We start from the raw sequence: 22,515 nt of genomic DNA, 5'->3' as shown, positions 1-22,515 counted from the left end.
GGCAAGGACCGCCGTTGAAGAAAATTTACACGAATAAGAATAAAAAGAGAACAAAGATATCTTCTCATTGGCCCCGAGTGGGGAACGAGGGGCCTGCAAGTACCTTCGATACATGCTTTCAAAAAGGACGACGGCAACAGTTTTACAGGTTCCGTCGTACGATCGTGGTATCGCGTTCATACCTGTACCAAGCCACGGCGCTCTGACCGACAGTAGCTTAGCCAGTGCTTTACTAGACACGGAGGAGGGAGGTGTAGTCGAGTTTTCCGCTGCCCTCAAAAGTTGAATTTAATGTAGGATTTGCAAAGGGGGGCAAAGAACTGACAGAGAATTAGCTCCAATGAGATCGTGGAGTGAGTTTCATTGTTCTAGAATGAATACATATACCTAATAGTAATAGATATGCTTCATTGTAAGCTGGCAGCGCCTGACGCACAGAANCACCTGACTTGAAACTTTACTTGAGACTTGACACTAGAGACTTTACATTTGATACTTGACTTTTGACGCTTGACACCTGACTTGAAACTTGACTTGAAACTTCTCACTTGAGACTTGACACTAGAGACTTTACATTTGAGACATGACACTTGACTTGACTTTTGACGCTTGACACCTGACTTGAAACTAAACAACGTTTCTCATAAAATTCGAGTCTTTGCCTTTAATTTGAACCCTGTTTAATCATCCTAGCTTTCATAGAACTCGAGATATGATTTTTTCAAAGTTGTAAAGTTTTCACAAAAAGTACGTAATGATCGAGGTCTCGCGTCAGACACGCAAAACCTTTACAAAGTGTTTACTCTTTACAATATTATGTGTGCTGGGTATCTTTGAGAAACTTTCTGAAATTTGCATTAAACAGAGGATAAAATAGCGCTAATTACTGTGTATTTCAATTATTTTTAAAAAAATTAGTTCTATAAGAAATTTGATGATGAAATACAGACCGAAAGTTCGATATTTATACACTTTTTGAAATGATCATTTCGGATACTATTCAATACGCTATAATAATGTTTGAAATTTTGAATTATAATTGATACATTTCGTTTGGATAGTTTTCGAATATGAAATTTGCTACGTATTGCGATCATAGATAATAATCAAGTTAAAGTGTGTATTAATTGACTTGGTGATTTCAAACCGAATTTCTAATATCTGGCAACATTTTCATATGTAGTGTGATTCTCCATGTGGTTCTTGATATTGGAACGGGTAAAACCGATGTTCTTAGAATATTTAATGTTATTATATTTTATCTGTTCATTATGAAAATTGCTTGTGAAAATTTTGTTCTCATTAAAGTTGCACCTGGATGGCGTTGAGGTTTGCACATTTATAGTTTTGAAGAAAGCATCGAAAATACAAATGCATTGCTTTGAGGTAACAAATTGATAAGGTTGAATGCGCATTGCGCAAAGAATCAGTTTGTTAATATTTTAGTAAGTAATTTATTGCCTTAAATTAACCGAAAGTCATTTATTCTTTGTTACATTTACCTACATTTAAAGTGTTCCAAAAATATTGAGATCTTTCTGAATCTCTGATCATCTGAGTTCTGAGACCGATGCAATCATGCAATGATTCTAGACTTCTAGTTGAAGCAACCTATCAATTCATTTATAGGCCTATGTAGGTATATGACGAATGCAGTTCCAGATTTGGATTTGGGGCGTGGTGACTCTGATTTGCCACTATGGGTGACTCTGACAAAAGACATTTAAGCTTTAAGGGTCAGGCTTTCCATTGACCAGACTCTAGTGAGGTAGGTAGTGACTATATATTGAATTGAAGTACCCCATATGAGATAATAAATAACTATAAGATTAAGTTATATTTTAAAACTTCAGAAAAACCGATGATAATTATACAATTAATTCAAAGCAATCCATTTGAAATTTCTCTCAATGCTGTATTTAAAACTAGGTACCTATAAATTCAAGTGTTCATAGGCTATTCTGATATGGACCAGATTGGAATTTTCCTACTTGTTTCTGAAATCTTGTGGCTGAAATATGATGAATTTTTAATACACATAATACTACTTAATTAGGCTTTTAATTAACAGCTATTAAGCTTTTAATTAAGTCTAGTTTGATTTCACAATAGATTTTATTCACATTCCATTCTGAGATTTAAATGATTGAATTTTTTTTTAATTATAAAAATCCATTTATACGTTACAGATTTGAATTTTTTCCATTTTTTCCCCTATTATGTTGAATTTATCTTAATAAATTAACTTCATATTCTGACTGATTTCGTCTGCCATTGCGCGTTTTCGATACTTTTTTGTCTTTTAGAAAATGTTTGTTGTTTAAAATGGGGAACAATTGCATTATATACAATAAATATGCATGTACCATATAGTGCATTATTTTACACACGTCATTTTTTACCCGTGTTTGTTTTTTACATGTCTTTTTTTTGCACATGTCTTTTTTGCACGTGTCTTTTTTCATGCGTGTCTTTTTTTATGCGTGTCTTTTTTACATGTCTTGTTTTTACAAGTGTATTTTTTTACACGTGTCTTTTTTCACACATGTCTTTTTTACACTTGTGTTTTACTTTTTAAACCGGTCTTTTTTACACGTTTTTTTCTTACACGTCTACTTTACACATGTCTTTTTTTGACACACGTCTTTATGGCACTTCCCTCAATCTTGGCTACTCTTGCCACTTCTGCCACTCATGCCACTTCCGCCACTCTTGCCACTTCCGCCACTTCTGTCACTTTTGCCACTTCCGCCACTTCTGCCACTTCCGCCACTTCTGCCACCCTTGCCACTTCTGCCCCTCTTGCCACTTCCGCCACTCTTGCCACTTCCGCCACTTCTGCCACTCTTGCCACTACCACCACTCTTGCCACAACCGCCACTTTACAATGCATCAAAGCCAACCTACTCTTAGGGTAAATGCACCATATTCCGACACTGTGGGTAATTCCGACACTTGTCAACTTTATCCTTTATATGAGGCTTTGTCTTAGTTCCATGCATGCGTAGATGGTTTAAATAGTGACGTCATACTATTGTGCACAATTTTTCCGCAAAACACTAGGTCTGGTGGAAAAATGTTGAGATCTGCAGAGCAAAAGTCCACGTCACCCAGTGAGAACAATGAAACACTTGTGAAAGTTGATAGTTGACCTTGCTCTACCAAATGGTGATGAACTGTTTGTGTAGAAAGAATATTATGGTTTGAGACTTTTAAATAAGTTTGTCAATATATTAGAAATCCTTTAATTATACTTGTATTTGCTGATTTGAAGTGGTAAATAAATTAATAGACGATTGATTTAAGAGATGGTTGTAGACACATAAAAACTAATTCCGATATGGTGTCCAAATTACAACACACAGCCGTGATAGCCTTGTGTCAAATTCTGACATAGCTCACGCAGGGTGTCGGAATTAAACACTGGGTGTCGGAATTACAAATTACAATTTTGAAGTGCTGTCGGAATTAGTCTCACAATATGCCACATTTAGTGACACACATGTTGGAATTCAGCAAGTTTGTAGATTTGATGTCTAAAGGCTTTTAAATAAATATGGCAACAGTTTGTGACCTTTCATCATTGCTGGCGGATAGTGTGGTGTTTTGAGAGTGATGTAAAGCAATCAGAACTCGAGTTGTGCATACGGTTATCTATTTATAGCCATTTATTTCTTGCTACACCTTTAAGGTGTCGGAATATGGTGTGTTTACCCTATCTATCTTGCCCCACAAATAGTTTATCCATAAAATTAACCCCATATTTTATCAAAAATGGCTTTTAAATGAATATATTGTAGTGCATGAGTGTACATTGCTCTTTAATTTTTGTTATCTATTTATCACCATAGCACTTCATAATTTCTGATTTCTCTAATTGAATTATGTTATTATAGTTATATATTGAAACTTGTGCAATGCTAAACTTTATAACTATTTTTTATTAAAAGTTTACATGGGCATTGTTTCAGGTATTTATGATTTGTAAATCTGAAAGGTAATTTTGTCAGATGGCTAAGAAAAAACGTAGTTTTCAGAAATGTCTGGGTTGTGGTCAATTTGGGCACTTGATAGAAAACTGTCCAAAAGTCCAAACAGTAGCGCTCCCTGTTCCTCCCAATCCCTCTTCAGCAACATCTAGTCCTGTTGTCTGCGAGCTGCAAGAAGACTGGAATGAAATAATTGTTGAAGATTCCATTGGCCTTCAAAATTATGAAGAAAGATCAAGGATAACAGTTTCTGGACCTTTCCGCGTGAATTCTGAAATGCTTAACATTCCAGCAGTGGATTCAGCCACCTCGTCTCATCCTGGCATAGAACCTCTATCAGTTTCAGAATTTAGTGAACAGCCGCCACATCATAAGCAGTCTGAGAAATCACTGAAAAGAATAGATCTTACTTATTTTAAGAGTAAGTGTGTCACTTGTGGTGAAAAAGGTCACACGGCAAGATTGTGCCCTAACAGCAGGAATCAGGATATGTCTGAAGAGTTTGGGCTGCTTCATCTTGACGAAAATTTGAGTTCAATTCCAAGTCGTTTAGCTGAACGTAGAGAATCTCACCAAGTGGATTTTGAAAGGCCAATTGCTGTTTCTGAAGGTTTATATCTCTTTGAGGATTTACCACAGTTGGATATGATTGAAAATTTAGATTCTTCACAGAAGTTGTCAGAAGAAATGTCAAACGTATATGCAGAGGCAAACGATGTTCGTCGTCAGCAAGCCTGTGGAAATTGTGGTCTTCTTGGCCATAACAGAAGACGGTGTGCTGTGATATTTCCCTTGAATTCCTCTCTTGAAACATTGCCTCATATGGAACAAGAGATGAATGAAGATCAAGCTGAAGTACCAGTCGCTCCTCAGATTGACGAATGTTCAAACTGCCACAGAATTCCTACCGCTGCTTATCCTCTTGATTTTCAGGCTCTTCCTGAAAATTTTTCCCCGCGAAAATTTGGTGATTCCAATAACTTGAGACAAGGCTCTTTGGTTTGTGAATGTTGCTTTGACTTTCTCTCTGCAAACTTGAATAAAAGAGTCCACTGGAAAAATGCATGGCCGGCATGCTTATTTACTTTCCTAACCTCGCCATCTGCTCAGTGTAACGTTGAGAAATTTGTGGAGATGCTGCCGGAATCCATTCGTTACAGTTATTCTCAAGTTGCATTCAGCCCTCGGATTGCTGCTCTGTTGGAAGACACAGCAAGATATCCTCCAAGGTTTTTGGATGGAACGAGTGATTTAGCATACTTCAGGGATCAAATAGCTCTTCATAAGTTGGCCCCAATGACTAAAATAGCAAATGCCTTTTGTTTCCCAAGGGCCATATGCCCTCAGGGTTGTAATATTTATTTTGAAAGGGAGTGTGATTCCAGTGTTCTGCCAGCATGTCATTACCTTCAAAGGATTGACCCATCCTTCTCTTCTTTTGGGTCAAATGGCAATTATTTTGATGGAGCCAGACCCGAATGGCCTTATGTTAAACCTAATTTGAATTGGATGACAGGGGCAACACTGATTGTTGACAAAGATTCTGGGTTGAGCATTGTGACTTGCTCTACAAAGAAACATTCAGACGGTCGCAAGTTCTTTATTCATCCACCTCGCAATCCTGTGCTTGGAAACGACAGTCTGCTTGTCACTGATGCTATTGCACCAGCTACTGTCAGGCCAAATTTTGTCCGAAGTGGTCGAAGTAATGCCCAGAATTCATCGTCACTTGTCGTCAAAGAGATTGGCGGCGGTTTGGGTGCATCTTCATTCTCATTGGCCGTAGGACCAGATCGAGGAAGGTTCTATTCTGAAGAAGAAAGATCCAGTATTGGATTTGCTTTGAAAAATCGCCCAGATATTCATCGTGCTGTGACAGAGGCAGAAATTCATTATCCTAATATTGAAAATGACTTCATAGAATCTTTTGAGCACTTCCGTAGAGACATTACTGAAGAAAAAACTGCAAAAGCTCGTGAGACTGGCACATACGTTGAATGTTCTGATGCAATTTTGTTACAGAAAAATTATACGGAACGTCATGCTGAAGTTGGTGCTGAAAATCCAGATACAATAGGAAATTCGGACATGTTGCAGGTAGTGCACCCTGCTGACTCAGCTGGTTGTAGACCTACCCTTGTTCCATTTTTAGGGAAGAGGGGTCTCCCAATTGATTCAGGTATTGTTCTGCACTCTGTCATGCATTCTCTTTTAAATTCTCGTTTTCTACATATCTTCTTCTTGGAGCGTATGAGGACTGCACCGGATAGAGAGCTGCACGTTCGTCTACAACGCATGCTCAAACAAGTGCAACAGAAGAAAACGCTTCGTGATCCGTTGAGTCTTGAGACGGCACTCATCAATCATGTTGTTCTTTTAGGCTTGGTAGCGCCAGATGCTCGCCCCATGCAACAAGCAACGGCAATTCTCAAGGAATTGTGCCAAGTTACCAGCATCGACCTTGACAGAAATTGTCGAAATTTGCGGAGAGCAGTAGAAACTGGGTCAAAGGTGATCTTGGTCAATCGTTGTGATGTGCGCTGCAGAGGAGTTATACCTTTCACTTTACTAAATGGCAAGTGGTTTTTGAGCTATGCCAGCAGAAAGCAGATGGACGCCACCAACAAGTACACCTTTGAGACAGATTTTCGCTGGGCGGCAGAATTTGACTGGCATCAATGCAGCGGACCATATTCTAAGACCAGCGAAACCTCAAGAGATTTGGAATGGGATTTTTTTATATACGTAGAAGAGAAGTCATTGGATTCTTTGACAAAGAAAGATTACCTCAACTGGTCAGGTGGTCAGACAAAGTTGCGGTGTGCTTCTCATCCTAAGAAATTCATGATGAGAGAGCCACTGCCTCCCCAGGGAACGCCTCCTTTGCTATGCTGCCAAGAAAATTGTTCCTCTACAATTCGTTGGAGGTGTTCTTATCGGTTTGGTTGCGTGGTGCATGGTCAGTGCACAACTGGCATCTGTGAGAGGCATGCAAAAAATATTTTTAGTAACGAGAATGAATCAGGTATTGTTCAGGAACGAGTTTACCCCCATGATCCTGAGCGCGTTGGTGCAACTGATCCTGAAATGCACCCCCCAGAAATTGATGAAGTTGAAAACATTGCCGAGATTAATGAGTTGCACGATTTATTAGACCCTCGTGACTATGTTGATGCTGCTGCAGATCATTTGGATGCAGAGGATGCTGATGAGTATTTTGTGGACTCGGCTGGTGGAGATTTGCCAACATTCAGTGCTTTTTCTGGTGAAGGAAGCGTGGAATATCAAGGTAGTGCCACAACACCCGGACACTTTCTTTTGAACAACCATCTTTCTTGTCATGATCGGGTTAATGTGAACAGAAAAGCTCCGGTTAAATTGCAGCGTTTCATCACACACCTGCATTCTATTGGAGAAGAACAAAAATTTCCGCTTCTCTATCCTGAAGGCTTGTTATTCCCCCAAATTTTCTGGGCCACCGTTAACGAGTCAGTTGTTGGTGCACTGCCGTCGGTCATGTTTGGTCCATATGGTAGACGCAGTACATTTGGAGGGTTTGCCACATTGATCGATCACCTGAGAGTCCGCCTTTGTGACCACAATTCCTTGACATCTCATGATCCTTCTTACATCGCTTTTGCGTTTGACGTTTACTTGAATTCGTTGCTCCAGAACAATTCTGTCTTAATTGCAATGAACAAGGGATTGGAGCATATAAATAAAGCCTTCATCCATGTAGAGGACCAACAAACTAATTTTCGATTTGATGAAATTGATTCACGGAAAGAGGTGAATCGTTTATCGGCCATGATGCGTGACATGCCCTGGACCTATTTCATCACTCTGACGTGCAATGACCGAGAGACATTTGGAGTGGCTCCAATCAGACGCGCACTAGAAGAAGTTCATGGAAATGACCAAGAAGCACTAGATAGAGCCCTTCAAAATTATGCTCCAATTTTGTGTAGAGCTTGGGAAAGGTCTGTCTCTCTGTTTTTTGAATACTTGGAGAAATCAGATGAAGAAATATTTGGAAAAGTCCGGAGCTACTGGTACCGTTATGAGTTCCAGTCGGAGGGTGCATTGGGGAACCGACCACATGTTCATGGAGGACTCACATTAGCCGATGAAGATTTGCACGAAGCAGCTAATGTGAGGAAGGTCCATAACAGGATTAGTGAGGTATTCAGCGCTGCAAACAGAACAGACTGTGACAGTCTCATCGAAGATGGTTTCATCAAGGATCAGAAAGAGTATGATGATTTGTGTGTATTGGGTGATTGTCTCACCCAACATTCATGTAAGAATTCTAAAATGAGATGTCAGAAGAGAAAATTGGATGGAAGTTTCGTCTGTAGAGTTCCTCGACACGATGGTCGTTCACCCTATTTCAAAGAAAAGACTGATTTGTTTGACCTGGATACGCAGGAACGTCTCGTGAGTCTAGGGCTTGGCACAAAACAGCCCAGCCCGTTTTCTCCATCTTGTACTGAAATTACACTTGTTCCAGAGCTCAGGGGAGGTCGCTATATATACCCCACTGACCTTGACTGCATACGAGTGCCAACGAATGCTCGGCTTTTTGCTGCTTTCAAGAGCATGGTAAATGTGCAGCTCTGTGATCGGCGTTTCCAAACTTCCTACCTTGTTAAGTACGCTGCTGGTGCTGATGAGAAGAGGTTAGCTGTTATAGCAGCTCGTGCTAAAAATTCTCAAGACATAACAGTTACTATGCAAGGATTGCACCACAGCAAAATCACTGGGGCGAAGATGGCTCAAGAGGCTAAAAATATGAAAGATGGAACTCCTGAAGCATTGGCCAGAGAGATATCTTTGAATGAGATGGTTTGGTTTTTGCTTGGCCTGCCATACGTTTGCTCCAACGTTGAATTCAAGAGCTTCTCTACCCATGCAAGTGAGCACCGGTGTGCAGTGGTGAAATCGTCTACGTCTAATCAAATGACAAAGAAATTTGTTGGTCGCGATGGCTCTTTCTTGCCTGTTTCATCACGAGAAAATTTGCCAGCTTGGAGGCAATTTACCCCCTCGCAATTGCTCCTCATAAGAGAGCATTCTCAGTCGGCTCTTGCAGTTGACCCGACCAGCACATTCAATCTCCGGCCACCTGAGCTGCTCTTTGTGCGCTCAGTATCTGACTACATTCAGTGGTTTAGTGGGAAATCTGTGCGAAGCTACAAGGCCTCAGCAGATTTGGAGACAAGCCCATGGATTGATGGTGATTGCAAGCAGATGCGAATTCGCATCCGTTACTTGCCTGCATTGAAAACTCACTTGCGCCAGCTAGCTGCTCAGAATGGCAATTTTGATCACCATGATATCCTAAATTTGGTTGAGAGGCTGGCTGCAGAACTGATGCAGGATTTACCTAGATCTGCCATGTTCAAGAACTTTGTGGATTCTGAAAGTTCAAAGGAAGTCGTTGTTGTATCCTCGGGTATTGAGCCAAAATGTTTTAATAAATTTTTGGTGCATATACTTTTGACCCAGGGCAAATTTGACACGGAAATTGATCTTTTTGGTTTTCCAACACTATTACATTCTTTTGAAAAGGCTGGCCTCATTCTTGATGCCAACCATCCTACTGAGGCTGAGGCCAACGAGATACTTGCCACATATGTAATGAGAGATTTACGTGTGTTACCTTTGAGTACTTCAGCCTTTAGCAGATGCTTGAAATTTGCTATGGACGGACTCAAGTATTACTTTAATACTGGACTAATTGAGTACTCAGATGTTCCTCTTGCCAGTTTGAGGGCCATCAGAGCTGACGCAGAAGAGCAATTGCGCTTGCTTGAAAAATCAAATCGTGACAAACTGGTCACCATTCTAGTGAACTATAACTTTGAAAATGCTCCTGAACCTGAAATTTTGGGTAGTGGTGAAGTTTTTGAATTTGTGCCACAGTTGAATCTGGATCTTCCTGGCCAAAGTGAGGATTCTAAAGAAGAACAAATGTTGGCTCTTCAGAAACTCACTTCAACCATTGACTCATTCAGCAATGTTGGGACAGCATTTGTCAAATTTCCTCTCTTAATTGGCCCTCCTGGTGCGGGAAAAACCTACCTTCTGATGTTGGCCGCTCTCTACGCCTTGTCCAAAGGCTTGAGGACAATCACAACTGCATTAACAGCAGAGCGCGCGCAAGTCCTTGGTGGGGAGCATTTACACATGTTATTTTGCTTACCTGTGAGTAAAAGCAGCTTGCAGAGTGTCGCAATTATTGCTGAAAAATGTCTTGGTAATTTGGTAAGAAGTCCTAGAAAATTAGCCCATCTGAAACGGATTGATGTCTTAGTCATTGAAGAAATAGGCTTGATCCCTGGTTATTTATTCAATATACTGGATGTCGTTTTACGCCGGATCAAAAGCACAAATGTCCCCTTTGGTGGAGTTCTCATCTTGGCATCAGGTGATCCAAAGCAATTGAAACCTGTTGATGGCACTGCAATATGGATGAGTCCCAACATTTACACTCTATTCAATGTTATGTGTCTGCAAAACTTTGTGCGCTCACGGAGAGACTTTGACTTGCAAGAAATTATCAAGAAAATGAGAAAGCCGAGTCTTGCAGCTGAAGATGTTCAGTTTGTCGTATCAACACTGTCAGCACGGTGTTTTCCACGCAACTTTGTCGCATCATGGAATGATGTGCCCGATGAATACCACAGGGTTGTTGGTAAAAATGCAGCAGTCGCGGATGCTGTACGAGTTTTCTTGGATCATAAGAAACAAACTCGTGGTTTGCAGCATTGTATAATCACTTCAGAAGATGAGACAGAGGTGATTGGAGGCAATTACAAGCCAGCCAACGCTAAAATAAGCAAGCTTCTCACCCATCATTTGAAGGAACCCGCAGAACTGTTCTTGTATGTTGGGCAAATCTTACGCTTAACATACAATAACACCAGTTCAACTCGAAATTGTCCTCGCTTCTCCCAAGGGCAGCTAGTTGTTGCTATTGGGTTGCCTGATATGAATCTTGCAAGAGAGGAACAGCGTATTAAGGTGAAGCTGTTGCCACCTGGATGTAGGAATGTGGATAGAATACCACAAGATGCAGAGGAGTTCTGGCTCTCACGTCGCTGGACCATTCCAACAGCTGTTGGTTTCCCACGCTCCAAAGCTCGCAGGCTGCAGTTTCCACTTACTTATTATGTGTGCAGCACAGTTCATCGTCTGCTAGGTGACTCGTGCTCAAAGCTTGCAACTCAAATAAATCCAGGCAATCGCACATATTCTCTCTGGGAACGCGATCAGTTGTTGGTTATAATCAGCAGAGTCTCCTCTCTTGATGATGTGTTGTTTGTGGGGTCTCAGCACGACACAATGCAGGCCATCACGGAACTCTTGAATCAAACTAATGTATGGGATGATCGAATTGACAAAATAATGTCTTCAGTTGACGCTTTGAGAGATGGAGGTGGCATTCTTCCGCCCATCAAATCACTGCCTTCTCTCAATACTTCCATTCCTTCTCAAAATTGTGGATTTACCACAATGTTTGTGAGCATCAACTTTCCTAACAAGTATGAACTATTGGAAGCAGCATCAATTGAAAATGCTTTGTGGGAGTACAATTATTCTCGTTTGGATAGCAGGAATCATTTCAAACCATGGGCAGTAGCCGCCTTTGTTTGCGGGTTCCCTGGTGGAGGTGATCAGCATGAGAATTTAGAGATGCGCCAACATTTTGAGGAGCAGTGGAGAGCCAATATATATGAACAACATCATAACACTGAAACCAGTCATGATGCGATATTATGTGGTCAACAAACATTTGCTGATTTTCGGCAACGTTTTCAAAATGCATCATCACTGGTCTTCAGGCAGTGCTGTGTGCTGCCGACTACAAGACCTGAAGTTGGTTCTCCAATAATAGAACCAATTGCTGCTGAGGTCACCTTGCCCCCAAGAGAAAGTCAAAGACCGTTGCCTGAGGATGTCGAAGTAAGAAGTTGCAACAAGAAAAGAAGACTAGAGTGACAGCAGAAGTAGCGTTTTCAAAGCATCATGAAAGAAGGGAGAGTTGGTATTTGAGGAGAGGGAATCCCTAAATGGTGCCCGCCTCAACATTCCAATCGCTGCATAATTACATGCGGCTCTATGTATCGCTTGATGTACTGGATGAGGCACAGGAACTTGAGGCTGCATACTGCACTGTTATGGTAACATAAGGTTAGTTGAGGCATAATACACCTTATTATGCCAACTATTAAAGTAATTGAAATATTACAGGTAAATTTAAATGTTTAATCAACACTGATTTTGTAGTTTTCATTTGTAGTATATAGTGATTGTTTTATTTTAGTCATGTTATGTAATAAAATTAAGTTTAGATTAGCTGTTCCTCTAAAGCTGCCTATCTTGGTTTTTGTGTGACTAACATATATCTCTTGGTAATTGTCATTTTTTTTAATGCAGAGCGTCATCATGCATTATTTTGTGGAAGCAAATAAAAGAGTATTTAATAATTTGTTACAGGATTATGGATGTCAGTTGGAGAGGGGGCTCTTATGCAATATCCAAGTCGTGGTTACAAGCTGCTTATCAGGCCTGTCCAGAAAATGTTGATAATTGTGCCTGATTCATCTTGTGAGGTAAGATGTCATGATGTGCTTCTTCAACATTGCATTATGAACAGTGTTGGAATGTGTGAGATTTTGCTTTATTTTATTTTTGTTAGTATTTTTCTTACCCACATGTACATAGCTGGCTTTAATGTTGAAATATTTACTGTTATATTTTTCATTTTTGTATTTAATAATTAGCTGGCGCTAGATTGAATTTGCCATTAATGCTTATACACATGCCAAAGCTAACTATTAACTTGCAAGGAATGACTGTACTAACTGTACCCAAATTAACAGGTTGAGTTCCGCGCGGAGGCGTATTTGTCTCTGTCTTTGTCTGTTTTTGTGTCTGTCTGCCTGCATGTCTGTCTGTCTCTCTGTCTGCCTGTCTGTCTGACTGTCTGTCTGACTGTCTGTCTGACTGTCTGTCTGCCTGTCTGTCTGCCTGTCTATCTGCCTGTCTGTCTGCCTGTCTATCTGCCTGCCTGTCTGTCTATCTGCCTGCCTTTCTGCTTGCCTGCATCTCTGTCTGTCTGCCTCTCTGTCTGTCTGCCTCTCTATCTGTCTGGCTCTCTGCCTGTCTGTCTGTCCGTCCATGACTTCGAGTTTTCTTCGACGACAAAATGCGCTCTATGTCACTCACTGCAGTGAGTAATGGAGTAATGAGTTATTTTTTCTAACATGTGTGTCTAATATTAACATTGCAGGAGAGGGATTCTCTCAATGGTGACCGCCTCTGTAGTCTCGCAACAACTGTTTGATTTCGTTATATTGTAAATGAGTTATATCATATAATTCTCTCAAATAAAATAAATTGTAACTTAACTTGGAACGTACCGGCATTAAGCAATTAAGTATAAACTTAATTGTAATTGGGTTGAAAATCCCTGGACAAAGTCCTAAAATCCATTCATAGGCAGGTCAAAAACAATACTAGAAACATCAAAAGTCAAATAATGTTAATAGGTATTGTTTTTGACTTGCAGGCAGCCCCCTTGACGCGGGTGAGTGGCTTACCGCTTATGCCAGTGGTTCCCAAACTTTTTCAGGCTGGCGCCCCCCTTGGCTCTCCAGTGAATCTCTAGCGCCCCCCCCCCCCGCTGACAGACACATATAAAAACAAACGCCTCTTTCTTGATATTTAGTATGCTGCAATTTTGAAAGAGAAAGATTAAACACAGATCTTTCCAGAGGCCCCAAAGATCTTTCGACCGCCCCCAGGGGGGCGATATCGCCCACTTTGGGAACCACTGGCTTATGCGAACGAAGAGCTGCCATTAGAAATAAATGTTAACTAATTAAATTTAAAAATGAANTCACACCTGTCTCTTATACACATCTAGATGTGTATAAGAGATATGCTGTATACTACATTATTTAATGTATTATTAAGTTCTTTATGTATGCCCATGCAATGTTTACTTAATGTATTGTACGGAATTTTCAGATTTTTACAGTTTCTATGGCGTTCATCCTCATCATAGCTGAGCAAGTCTGGCATAGTTGAGCATATTTGAGCATCAAAATTTTACAGTCAATATTTTTTTAATTAGCATAAAAGACTACGGTATGTCATCTTACTAGCTATTCATATAAATTATTTTCCATTTAATCAGACCCCAAATATGGCATGTAGTTGCACACATTGGACAGACTAGTACCCTTAAAAAAATCGGAGATCATGATGCTATTAATTTTAATTAAAAAGATTCAATAATTTTATGAAATAAAAATATAATAATAATATTAAATATTGTAATATATTTTATTGAAATTAATGTAAATTTGTTAAAATTATTTTTGCTCTTTATTTTTTGTTATCTGTTCATAACCATAGGACTTAATAATTTTTGATGTTGAAGAGGAGCAGACTGCCCCTCTTAGCTTTCTTATTAAACTTCCAGTCTCTTGCATAACTTTCATTGCTAGGCGTATGATTTATCATGACATTTTAGATCATGCAACCTTTTATTGCTTTCTTTTATAGGAAGGAGTGGTTTTCATTAACTTTGTTGTTAATACTGTTTGTGTTTCTTTCTTTCTGTGTTTGTTTCAGACTTATATCCTTGTTATTGGCCTAACCAATTACTTACAGCCAACATTTGTCAGTGTAAAGCTTCAGTGCATTCATAACACACCAGCATGGTTTGTTAAACTTATGCCTAACTACCTAACTTCATCAATGCCTGCATCCTTTGCTTGAAGTCACCTTATACCTGCTTGCCAAACTACACTGGTTCTCCTGCATTCTCCTGTTCCTGTCTCTTATACACATCTAGATGTGTATAAGAGACAGTGGATACTCCTCTCTAGATCCGGCGTTTCAAACTCAATGCTCATCAGCTCCCGATCCCCTGGAAGTTCTTGAATGACTCCAATTTCGTTCTCCTGCCTTGAGTATCGGGGTTCGCTGAATACTTTTTCAAATTGAGCTCCCAGAAGTTCGCACATGCTCTTGTCGTCTCCAACAAGGACATCGTTATTTTTCAGAGGTCCCACTGCCGGCTCTGATTTTGGTCCCACTCTGACATGTATATTCACGCTCTAAAATATGACTATCTTGTTCCAACAAATTTGCATACTCTTTTTTCAGTGTTCAACAGGGGTGCCAAGTCTCGACTCCTTACAGGAAGAATTACGTGCGGTGTTTTCAGCGCTTCAACACCACAGTAGGGCTGGAGCCATCACAGAATGCGTCGTATTGACGCTTCCCCCGCTCATGAAATACGGGTACAGGCATCCTGTCAAGAGAGTGTGGAAAGAATTTAACTTTCACATTCTCGGTTTACAAGGTACGCTATCAATAATCTGTACGCTGATATCAACTTGAGCATAAACGATGTAATTAGGCAATTTTCAGTAGAATACGATCCCCTTTTTGCAATGGTGCTGCAACGGCAAAGCCATGCTCTTCCTAGTCTGGATAACGCGACAAAAAACAATTGGTTAACACTGATCATGACTATGTATTGATTTTCATTTAAAATTACGATGAAGCTGTTTTCATACTTGATTATATATCCATAAAATAGTTGAAACATACGTTTACCAGGAGTGGCTGGTCCGGGCAGCAGTGTCATCCGGGTGATAAACACAGGGGCGCTGTTCATCGACGTCAAGCGTCGGTCATACCGGTTTGACCTCTTCCATCGCCACTACCTTGATGGTCGAGCCGATCTTGTCCACTGGAACGACGTGGGGATGAAAAAAGTATTGAGTGAAATATTTAAGTCTGTCGACCTCGTCCGACCACTTGCCCAGGGCGTGTAGGCCGCATCGTAAATGATCAACAATGGTAGCAGTTTGCTGTAGTAGGTGCTGATATTGATGTAATGAGAACTAGATGCCTTATCTATCGGTACTGTGTTAACGGACGGTTTTGTGTGTATATTTTTTCAGTGCATTCAATAAATGGAATTTATTTTAATGTTGTTTCCCTGAAGTTTAACTTTGAAATAAGGTCATTCATAGACAAGATTTGGAATTAATTTAGAATAGAATTAATTTTGGGCTTCCAGCGTAATTTGATTTTGGCCATGATGAGAAAATATTTAAAATTGTGGAGCAAGAATAATGTTGACACTTCATTCTCAACCCTTCTCTTGGTGATGGAAACCCATTTTGAAATGAATACAAAACGCAATTCAACTTTATTAAGAAGAAAACAACCATCGATATCGCTTCTTTTCATGCACCATGACATGCTGAATTGCTTGAAAAACCGTTATCATTATATCCCTTTGAGTTATTTTTAGTCTGAATATCATAAAAAAAATTGTCAAAAATGGCGATCATACCATTGAACTCTATACACTTCGGGGATCATTTTGATACCATAACATTTTTATGGAAATTAAGATTATGAACCAATTTATTTGTGTCCGAAATTTTCTCAAAAATTTTCGAAAATAGCAATCGTACAATTGTACTTTACAAACTTCGGTGAACATTGAAAACATCAAACGTTTTCGAAGTTTTGATTACATATCGTACAATTGTTTCGAGTCAAATTAAACAAATTTTTATATGAATGTGAATTATTTATCCACATTTAGTACGAGGAAAACAAACGTTTGATTTAGCATGTGTGCGCACGTGTGCTTCAATCATTAGCGTAGTTGATCTATTTCAGTATATTTGAATACCGGGAAATGTCCGAAAAATTTGATATTAGTTTTACGTCTGTATGTATACGTCGCGAGTTCGGAGAGCTTGCTCATTAGTGCGAGCTGTATGTATTATTTGATATATAAAAAAATAATATTTTTTGTTTAATCATATTATTATTTTTTTCATATTTGTCGGTTTTGTGAGCATGGTTTGGTTTTATTATTTTATGTTCATTAGATCGCTTCAGTGTCCTGATGTTGCCAACGATCGAAGGTCCATTTTTTGAGTGAACACAAATGATTGTACATATATTGAAGCATTCAGTGATTCTATTTTGACGGCCGGAACTGAATTAAGGCCTATTTTCTATATATTTGATAATTCTATTGAGGGGTTCAATCAATTAAATTAAATTTGGTTCATTTAGATCGAAATTTGCAATCTAAAAATAATTGTTTAAGTTAAATTAAAAAATTTTTTTAGTAAAAAATTATTATTGCAATGATGAATAATATTCGTTTTCCCGCTGGAACAATCGATCGTAGATTTTCTAAAATATCATTTTGCTCAACAAGGTTTCGTTTCAGTATTTTATAGTTAGAAGTTCGCTTAGGGGCCATAAACTATCGCATGTCCACTAATGATATGTGTACCGAGTGCATCGCGACAAGTTCATTACTTTGGTAGATATTCCATGCTCACTGAATTAGGAGACTTGCCGCGGATCCGGCCGTAAATTTGTTCGAGAAGTAATTGACGTTAGAATTTGGGTTAGAGATGTAAAGAAATACTTTTTCTGGAGGAAATTATCCCAGGAAAGTTCAGCACCACATAGTGAGAGCAACCACCACATATCTCATGCAAACTGGACGATTATCTACCTGTGAAATTATTTATTTCCATGTGCAACGCACGCATGAGTGACATTTTTGTGTTGGACCCATTTGAAACTGTAAACAAATGAATTGTATAAGTAAATCTCATTAAATGAACAATATAGGATTTGTTATTAAAAATTCGGAGAAAATTTTGTCTAATTTAAGAGGGTATGATTATGTGTAGGAAATCTATACTAAACGTCTGGATTTAAAGCAGGAAATAATTGAATTTTGTTTGTTTATAGCCTAAGTTTTTTTTGTCTGATTCTGGATCTTGGATGCCCCAAGTCTGCTGTTACCATCTGTATTCTGACCCATCTTGAATTCTACTTTGTGGGACCAGCAATTTTTAATTTGAAAACTTCATGCAAAAACAAGCAAGTCTGTCATCAAATAGCAAGTCTGACGTCAAAATGCAAGTCTGACGTCAGATTAATATGGCATACTTTAGATAGGCTAAATAATAAAATCTGGCCATATACCTAATTCATATTGTTGATCTTGTGTTAGGTGAAGTGAATGTTAACACTATTAGATTATTACTTTATTATCCAAGTTTAATGGTAACTTTCATGATATAAGTATAGATATTTAGAAAAATATGTTAAGTTGATTTACACACTGAGATAAATTTAGCTATTTGTCAAATTAGCTTACTATTATACAATTAATGGTTAAACGTGTATCAAAAAAAAATTGCTATACATAACAGAGCCCAAAAATTTAAATAAAACAACCAAAGTATATAAATTAATTTAATTTCCTAATGTAGAGGCAACAGCCCTTCTTCAAAAATAAAAAGAAAAAAGGTTGCACCAAGATTACACCAACAACCATGGACTTGGTAATGGACTGACTGAAGGACTTTGTAATGAAATACATATATAGCTACCTACATGGTGACTGACACAAGGCCTGCAGTAAATTATAATAATCTGTAAGCACCATTTTTATATTTAAAAAGATTAATTTCTTTGTCATTTCATTATCTAATATGTTTCTAGGTAAGTAATATTAAATATCAAGTCCTTAATTTGATTAGAAATCTTGAACTTAGAGGCTGGTCCTGTCTCACCCCAACATGGTGCTCACTTTTTTTTGCTTTGTACAGAAAAAGGTTCAATTTCCAAAAAGTCTGAGTTGAGGGATAGAATTCCATTGCAATTTGCACCAACATACCATTTGGTAGGTGAAAGGTTTTTCATTTATTCATTTTATAGGTGCTACATGCTTGTTAGTGATTTTGGTTCTGTTTTCCCCCATCTGACTATATTGTATTAAAATCTATTGGCGGTGCAGAAGGGTTTGCTACAGCCTAGCTATATTATATGTGCTCATGCCTCACATTATTGTCACATATAATGTTTATTCCTTCTTAGTCACTGTGGCACCTAGACTTTAGTACCTTACAGTATTCAGTATGGAGCTCTTTCCTTGCTGAATTTTACCTTGCAGCAGTCACTGCACCTAATTCACTAAATTTCAATAAAACTATTATTTGCCCAGACCAATAAATTGAAACATTGGATTACCAAATAATAACTATAAAAATGCTTGTCAGTTTTTGCACCTCGTTATAGATATGCAAACTGATTGTATTTCAAATGGATCAGTCCTGCTACAAAGTTTTCCGGTTATAAAAAGGTTTAAAATTTTAGTCAAGAATTTAGAACCTTATTATAAGGAAGATCACTTCAAATATGCATCTAAGACAGACTTTTACTTGGTCGTACTATGGAATTTGGATAGAAATTTATGTTTTTTAATGAACTTTGCAGTTGTCATTGTAGATTTAATGGAATATTTATTGCACATTTTCCATCAGTCAGGATTGGTGTATATATCAATATATTGGGATTGTAAATGTTGGGAATAATGCCAATTAATTATAGTCACGAAGTTGTCTTCTGCGCATCTGTCTCTGATTAATTTAAGTATTTTTGATTTACAGAAGAACTAATAATGAGTAGCATAGTGAATAAGTTGTTGTATGCAAAGAAGTATGCTGAAGCGGTGGCATATGTTACAGGTGACAATGTCCGTTATAGGAAACTTGAAGAGATCACTGTTGAGGAGGACAAAATTGTAGTTTACGGCGAAATACTTTCAATAAAAAAATATAATCCAGACAGTACACGTAAACTTGCAAATAGCAAGGGTTTGGTCATCTCCAAGTATGACCGTTTAGTGTTGTTTCGGTGAGAATTGTATTATTTACGTATATTATATTGTGTTGCTCTGAAATATTCATTTTATCGTTTATATTCGTTTAGATTGCTGAATTAATATTATAAAAGTTTGAATGTTGTTTAGATGCTTGCATTTGGCAATGTCTATTTTCAATTAATCATTAGTGATAATCCATTCACAGGGAGGTGGTTGGTGGCAGCCCTTTTTATGTTCTCTGTCAAAATCAGGCGGAGAGCAACAAGTTATTCTGGCGATATACGGATATACACATTGGATGTGTAGTTGCCTTTTTCGAACCGATCATCGGTGCCTCAATCCACGGGATAAAACAACTTAGCTGTATCAGCAAACCAGTCCCCGTACGCAATGCGGCAATTGCAAATATTAATACAGTGATGCCCGAGTTTGAAGAACTCAACCATATTCAATGTTTCACCGTCCAGAGTGATATTTGCATCTTTCGACCTAGTATAATTCGTGCATGCGCAAGTCGGGGTTGTGATTCACAGCACATGGAGCCCTACAAAAAGTGCCCAAGTTTTGGCGGTGGCCGAGTAAATTGCATTTCAATGCACGGCTACTTCCAGATCAAAGAATTATCAAGTATAACTGAAGATACTGTACAATTTTGCAGTGAAAGTCTTGCAGCAGTGTTCATTCATGAAGACAGTCGTAAAGTAAGTTTATGCTACAAGTATGATAACAGAATTTTTTCCAACAGGACTAGTATTGCATGGAATGTGTTACAATTTTAGTTACATTGTATATTTAATTAAGAATTGAAGACTTATGAACATGATTATAAGTTTAATTTATTAGCCTGTAGTAAATTGGGTTATAATGATAGGATTAAATATTTGCCTATGTATGCAAAAAATTCAAAGCTATGAAATTTTTTGACATTCTATCATTATAAGTTATGCAGTAAATTTACACAGATTTTTTTAAATTTAGATGAGCGAAGCAGGCTTCCCCGACATCAAGAATGCAGTAGAAGATATCCTGGCTTATTATAAAGAAAACCAAACTTCATTTCTTGTGTCGGGATGGTATAAGCGTCGCCACGAAGCGGATAACACCCCCTCTGCTAGTATTACCCTGCACCTCTCGTCTGTGCGACCGCAAAATATAATTGTTGGTGCTCCATTATTTAGACAAGTTGTTAATCATGATGCAATGGCGGATGCGGGGGCGCCTGTGGTAGATGAGGGAGGAGAGGTATAGGTGGCGTGGCAGTTGTTGCAGTTTCAAAGACATTCAAAGGAAATCAAAGAAATATGTTTTCTAATTTGAACATTTCTGTTTATTGTTCATGCAAGCATGTTGCAGAGTGAAATTCGTGTTGATATATTTAAGTAGAGGATCAGTACTACCGGTTGTGATCAGTGCAGCATCAGTATCAGTGGAGAGGATCAGTACTAAAAGTGAAGGTTTTTTTTTTTGAGGATTATAACAAGTCAAGGATTGCAAGTCATTTGCATTTTAACAAGATCTCAAGCTTGAATAAACTTATGATGTGATACAACGTAATGGGGAAGAAATTGTGTTTGCTCCAGGAGCACATAAGGATCTCTTGTTCCTACTCTCTTTCATTCATTCATGTTTGCTGATATGAATGTTTTGCGTAAAGGTAGTGTAGGATCCTTTGTTTCCTTTTTGCGTTTTGACCATGTTTCTTCATATTCAAAATGTGATGTTATTTCGGGTTGGATTTTGCTGGGAGAATCTGCCACTTTTTCCTTTGTTTGAGCATACATCACTTGAAGAAAGTTTCCTGCTGTTCTTCTCTTTCACATTCTAGAATGTGCTCCTTCACAATTTTGTGCCACTCTTCCCACTTAAGGGGAAGGTGTAGCCTGATATGATGTAAGCTTTGCAAGTGCTTAGTTTCTAAATCGTGGTATGAAAATTAAGAGCACATCTAGGTTTCACATTCTTGATTGTTAGCAGCAAATTTTTGTGTGCTTTATGAGTTACCTCGTATCTTATTGTTTACACAAGTGCATAAGCGGGCCGCAAGATTCAAAAAAGTAATAGAGATTTGTCAGTTAGTAGCTGCAACATTCTAGTAAGTAGAAAGAAAATTCTTAGTCTTTTGAATGAGACATAAATGCTCAAGGTCATAAAGTCACGGCAAAGCTGGAAGCACAATCTTTTGACTGCGGCCATACGCTGTCTTCCAATGACACAAAGAAATGACCTGAGCTTGTAAAGGCTTGAATCCATAGCAACCTATAGCTCCAATGCTTCTCATCTTGGAGAAGCCTTCCTTGCGCATTCAGTGGCAGTAACACATGCACTTCACTATTTCTCACTTAGCGGCCTTTCAATTTTTGAAATTTAAATTTAAAAGCAATGTTTAGTATTTTTTAACAATATTTGATACATTATATTGTATGATTGCCAGCGGCTGTCATCATCTTGGTGATGGACGTCCAATGTGGTGTGAGAAGCTTTTTTTCAACGTAATTTTGTTGAATACATTGGTCATGCTATTCATTTCATGGTTGTCTTTTTAATGTTAATGCAAGGAGTTCAAATAAAGATTATTTTCATCTTTCTACATTTCATTTCTTTATTTCTAAATTAATATGGCCTGGTGTCCAAATTTAATTGTTTGATTTCATTATATTGTAAATGAGTTATATCATATAATTCTCTAAAATAAAATAAATTGTAACTTAACTTGGAACGTACCGGCATTAAGCAATTAAGTATAAACTTAATTGTAATTGGGTTGAAAATCCCTGGACAAAG

The 22,515-nt window shown here is 38.3% G+C and overlaps 2 protein-coding genes and 1 long non-coding RNA gene across 3 annotated transcripts; all 3 read left to right on the top strand.

Annotated features, from left to right (window-relative positions):
- Positions 1-8,824: 8,824 nt before the first annotated feature.
- Positions 8,825-12,604, top strand: LOC125179393. The gene is made up of 2 exons (XM_047885175.1): positions 8,825-12,185; positions 12,492-12,604. Exon 1 carries the CDS (start codon positions 8,832-8,834, stop codon positions 11,991-11,993), a length of 3,162 nt encoding a protein of 1,053 aa, XP_047741131.1. The 5' UTR covers positions 8,825-8,831; the 3' UTR covers positions 11,994-12,185; positions 12,492-12,604.
- Positions 12,605-15,033: 2,429 nt separating this feature from the next.
- Positions 15,034-16,007, top strand: LOC125179395. The gene is made up of 2 exons (XR_007157254.1): positions 15,034-15,372; positions 15,633-16,007. It is a non-coding gene; the product is annotated as an uncharacterized LOC125179395 (long non-coding RNA).
- Positions 16,008-19,518: 3,511 nt separating this feature from the next.
- On the top strand, positions 19,519-22,315 carry LOC108671923. The gene is made up of 3 exons (XM_018159519.1): positions 19,519-19,766; positions 19,940-20,435; positions 20,713-22,315. Exons 1-3 carry the CDS (start codon positions 19,531-19,533, stop codon positions 20,980-20,982), a joined length of 1,002 nt encoding a protein of 333 aa, XP_018015008.1. The 5' UTR covers positions 19,519-19,530; the 3' UTR covers positions 20,983-22,315.
- Positions 22,316-22,515: the final 200 nt, after the last annotated feature.

This window comes from Hyalella azteca, unplaced genomic scaffold (genome assembly GCF_000764305.2).
Source record: "Hyalella azteca isolate HAZT.00-mixed unplaced genomic scaffold, Hazt_2.0.2 contig17199, whole genome shotgun sequence".
Taxonomy (NCBI): domain Eukaryota; kingdom Metazoa; phylum Arthropoda; class Malacostraca; order Amphipoda; family Hyalellidae; genus Hyalella; species Hyalella azteca.
This window is presented reverse-complemented; position numbering and strand designations above follow the sequence as displayed.

Bases quoted from the DNA above. Each gene is read 5' to 3' on its own strand.
- LOC125179393 (XM_047885175.1), top strand. From the start codon at position 8,832: ATGGTTTGGTTTTTGCTTGGCCTGCCATACGTTTGCTCCAACGTTGAA.
- LOC108671923 (XM_018159519.1), top strand. From the start codon at position 19,531: ATGAGTAGCATAGTGAATAAGTTGTTGTATGCAAAGAAGTATGCTGAA. The intron at 19,767-19,939 runs GTGAGAATTGTA...ATCCATTCACAG, and splicing joins GACCGTTTAGTGTTGTTTCG to GGAGGTGGTTGGTGGCAGCC. The intron at 20,436-20,712 runs GTAAGTTTATGC...TTTTAAATTTAG, and splicing joins TTCATGAAGACAGTCGTAAA to ATGAGCGAAGCAGGCTTCCC.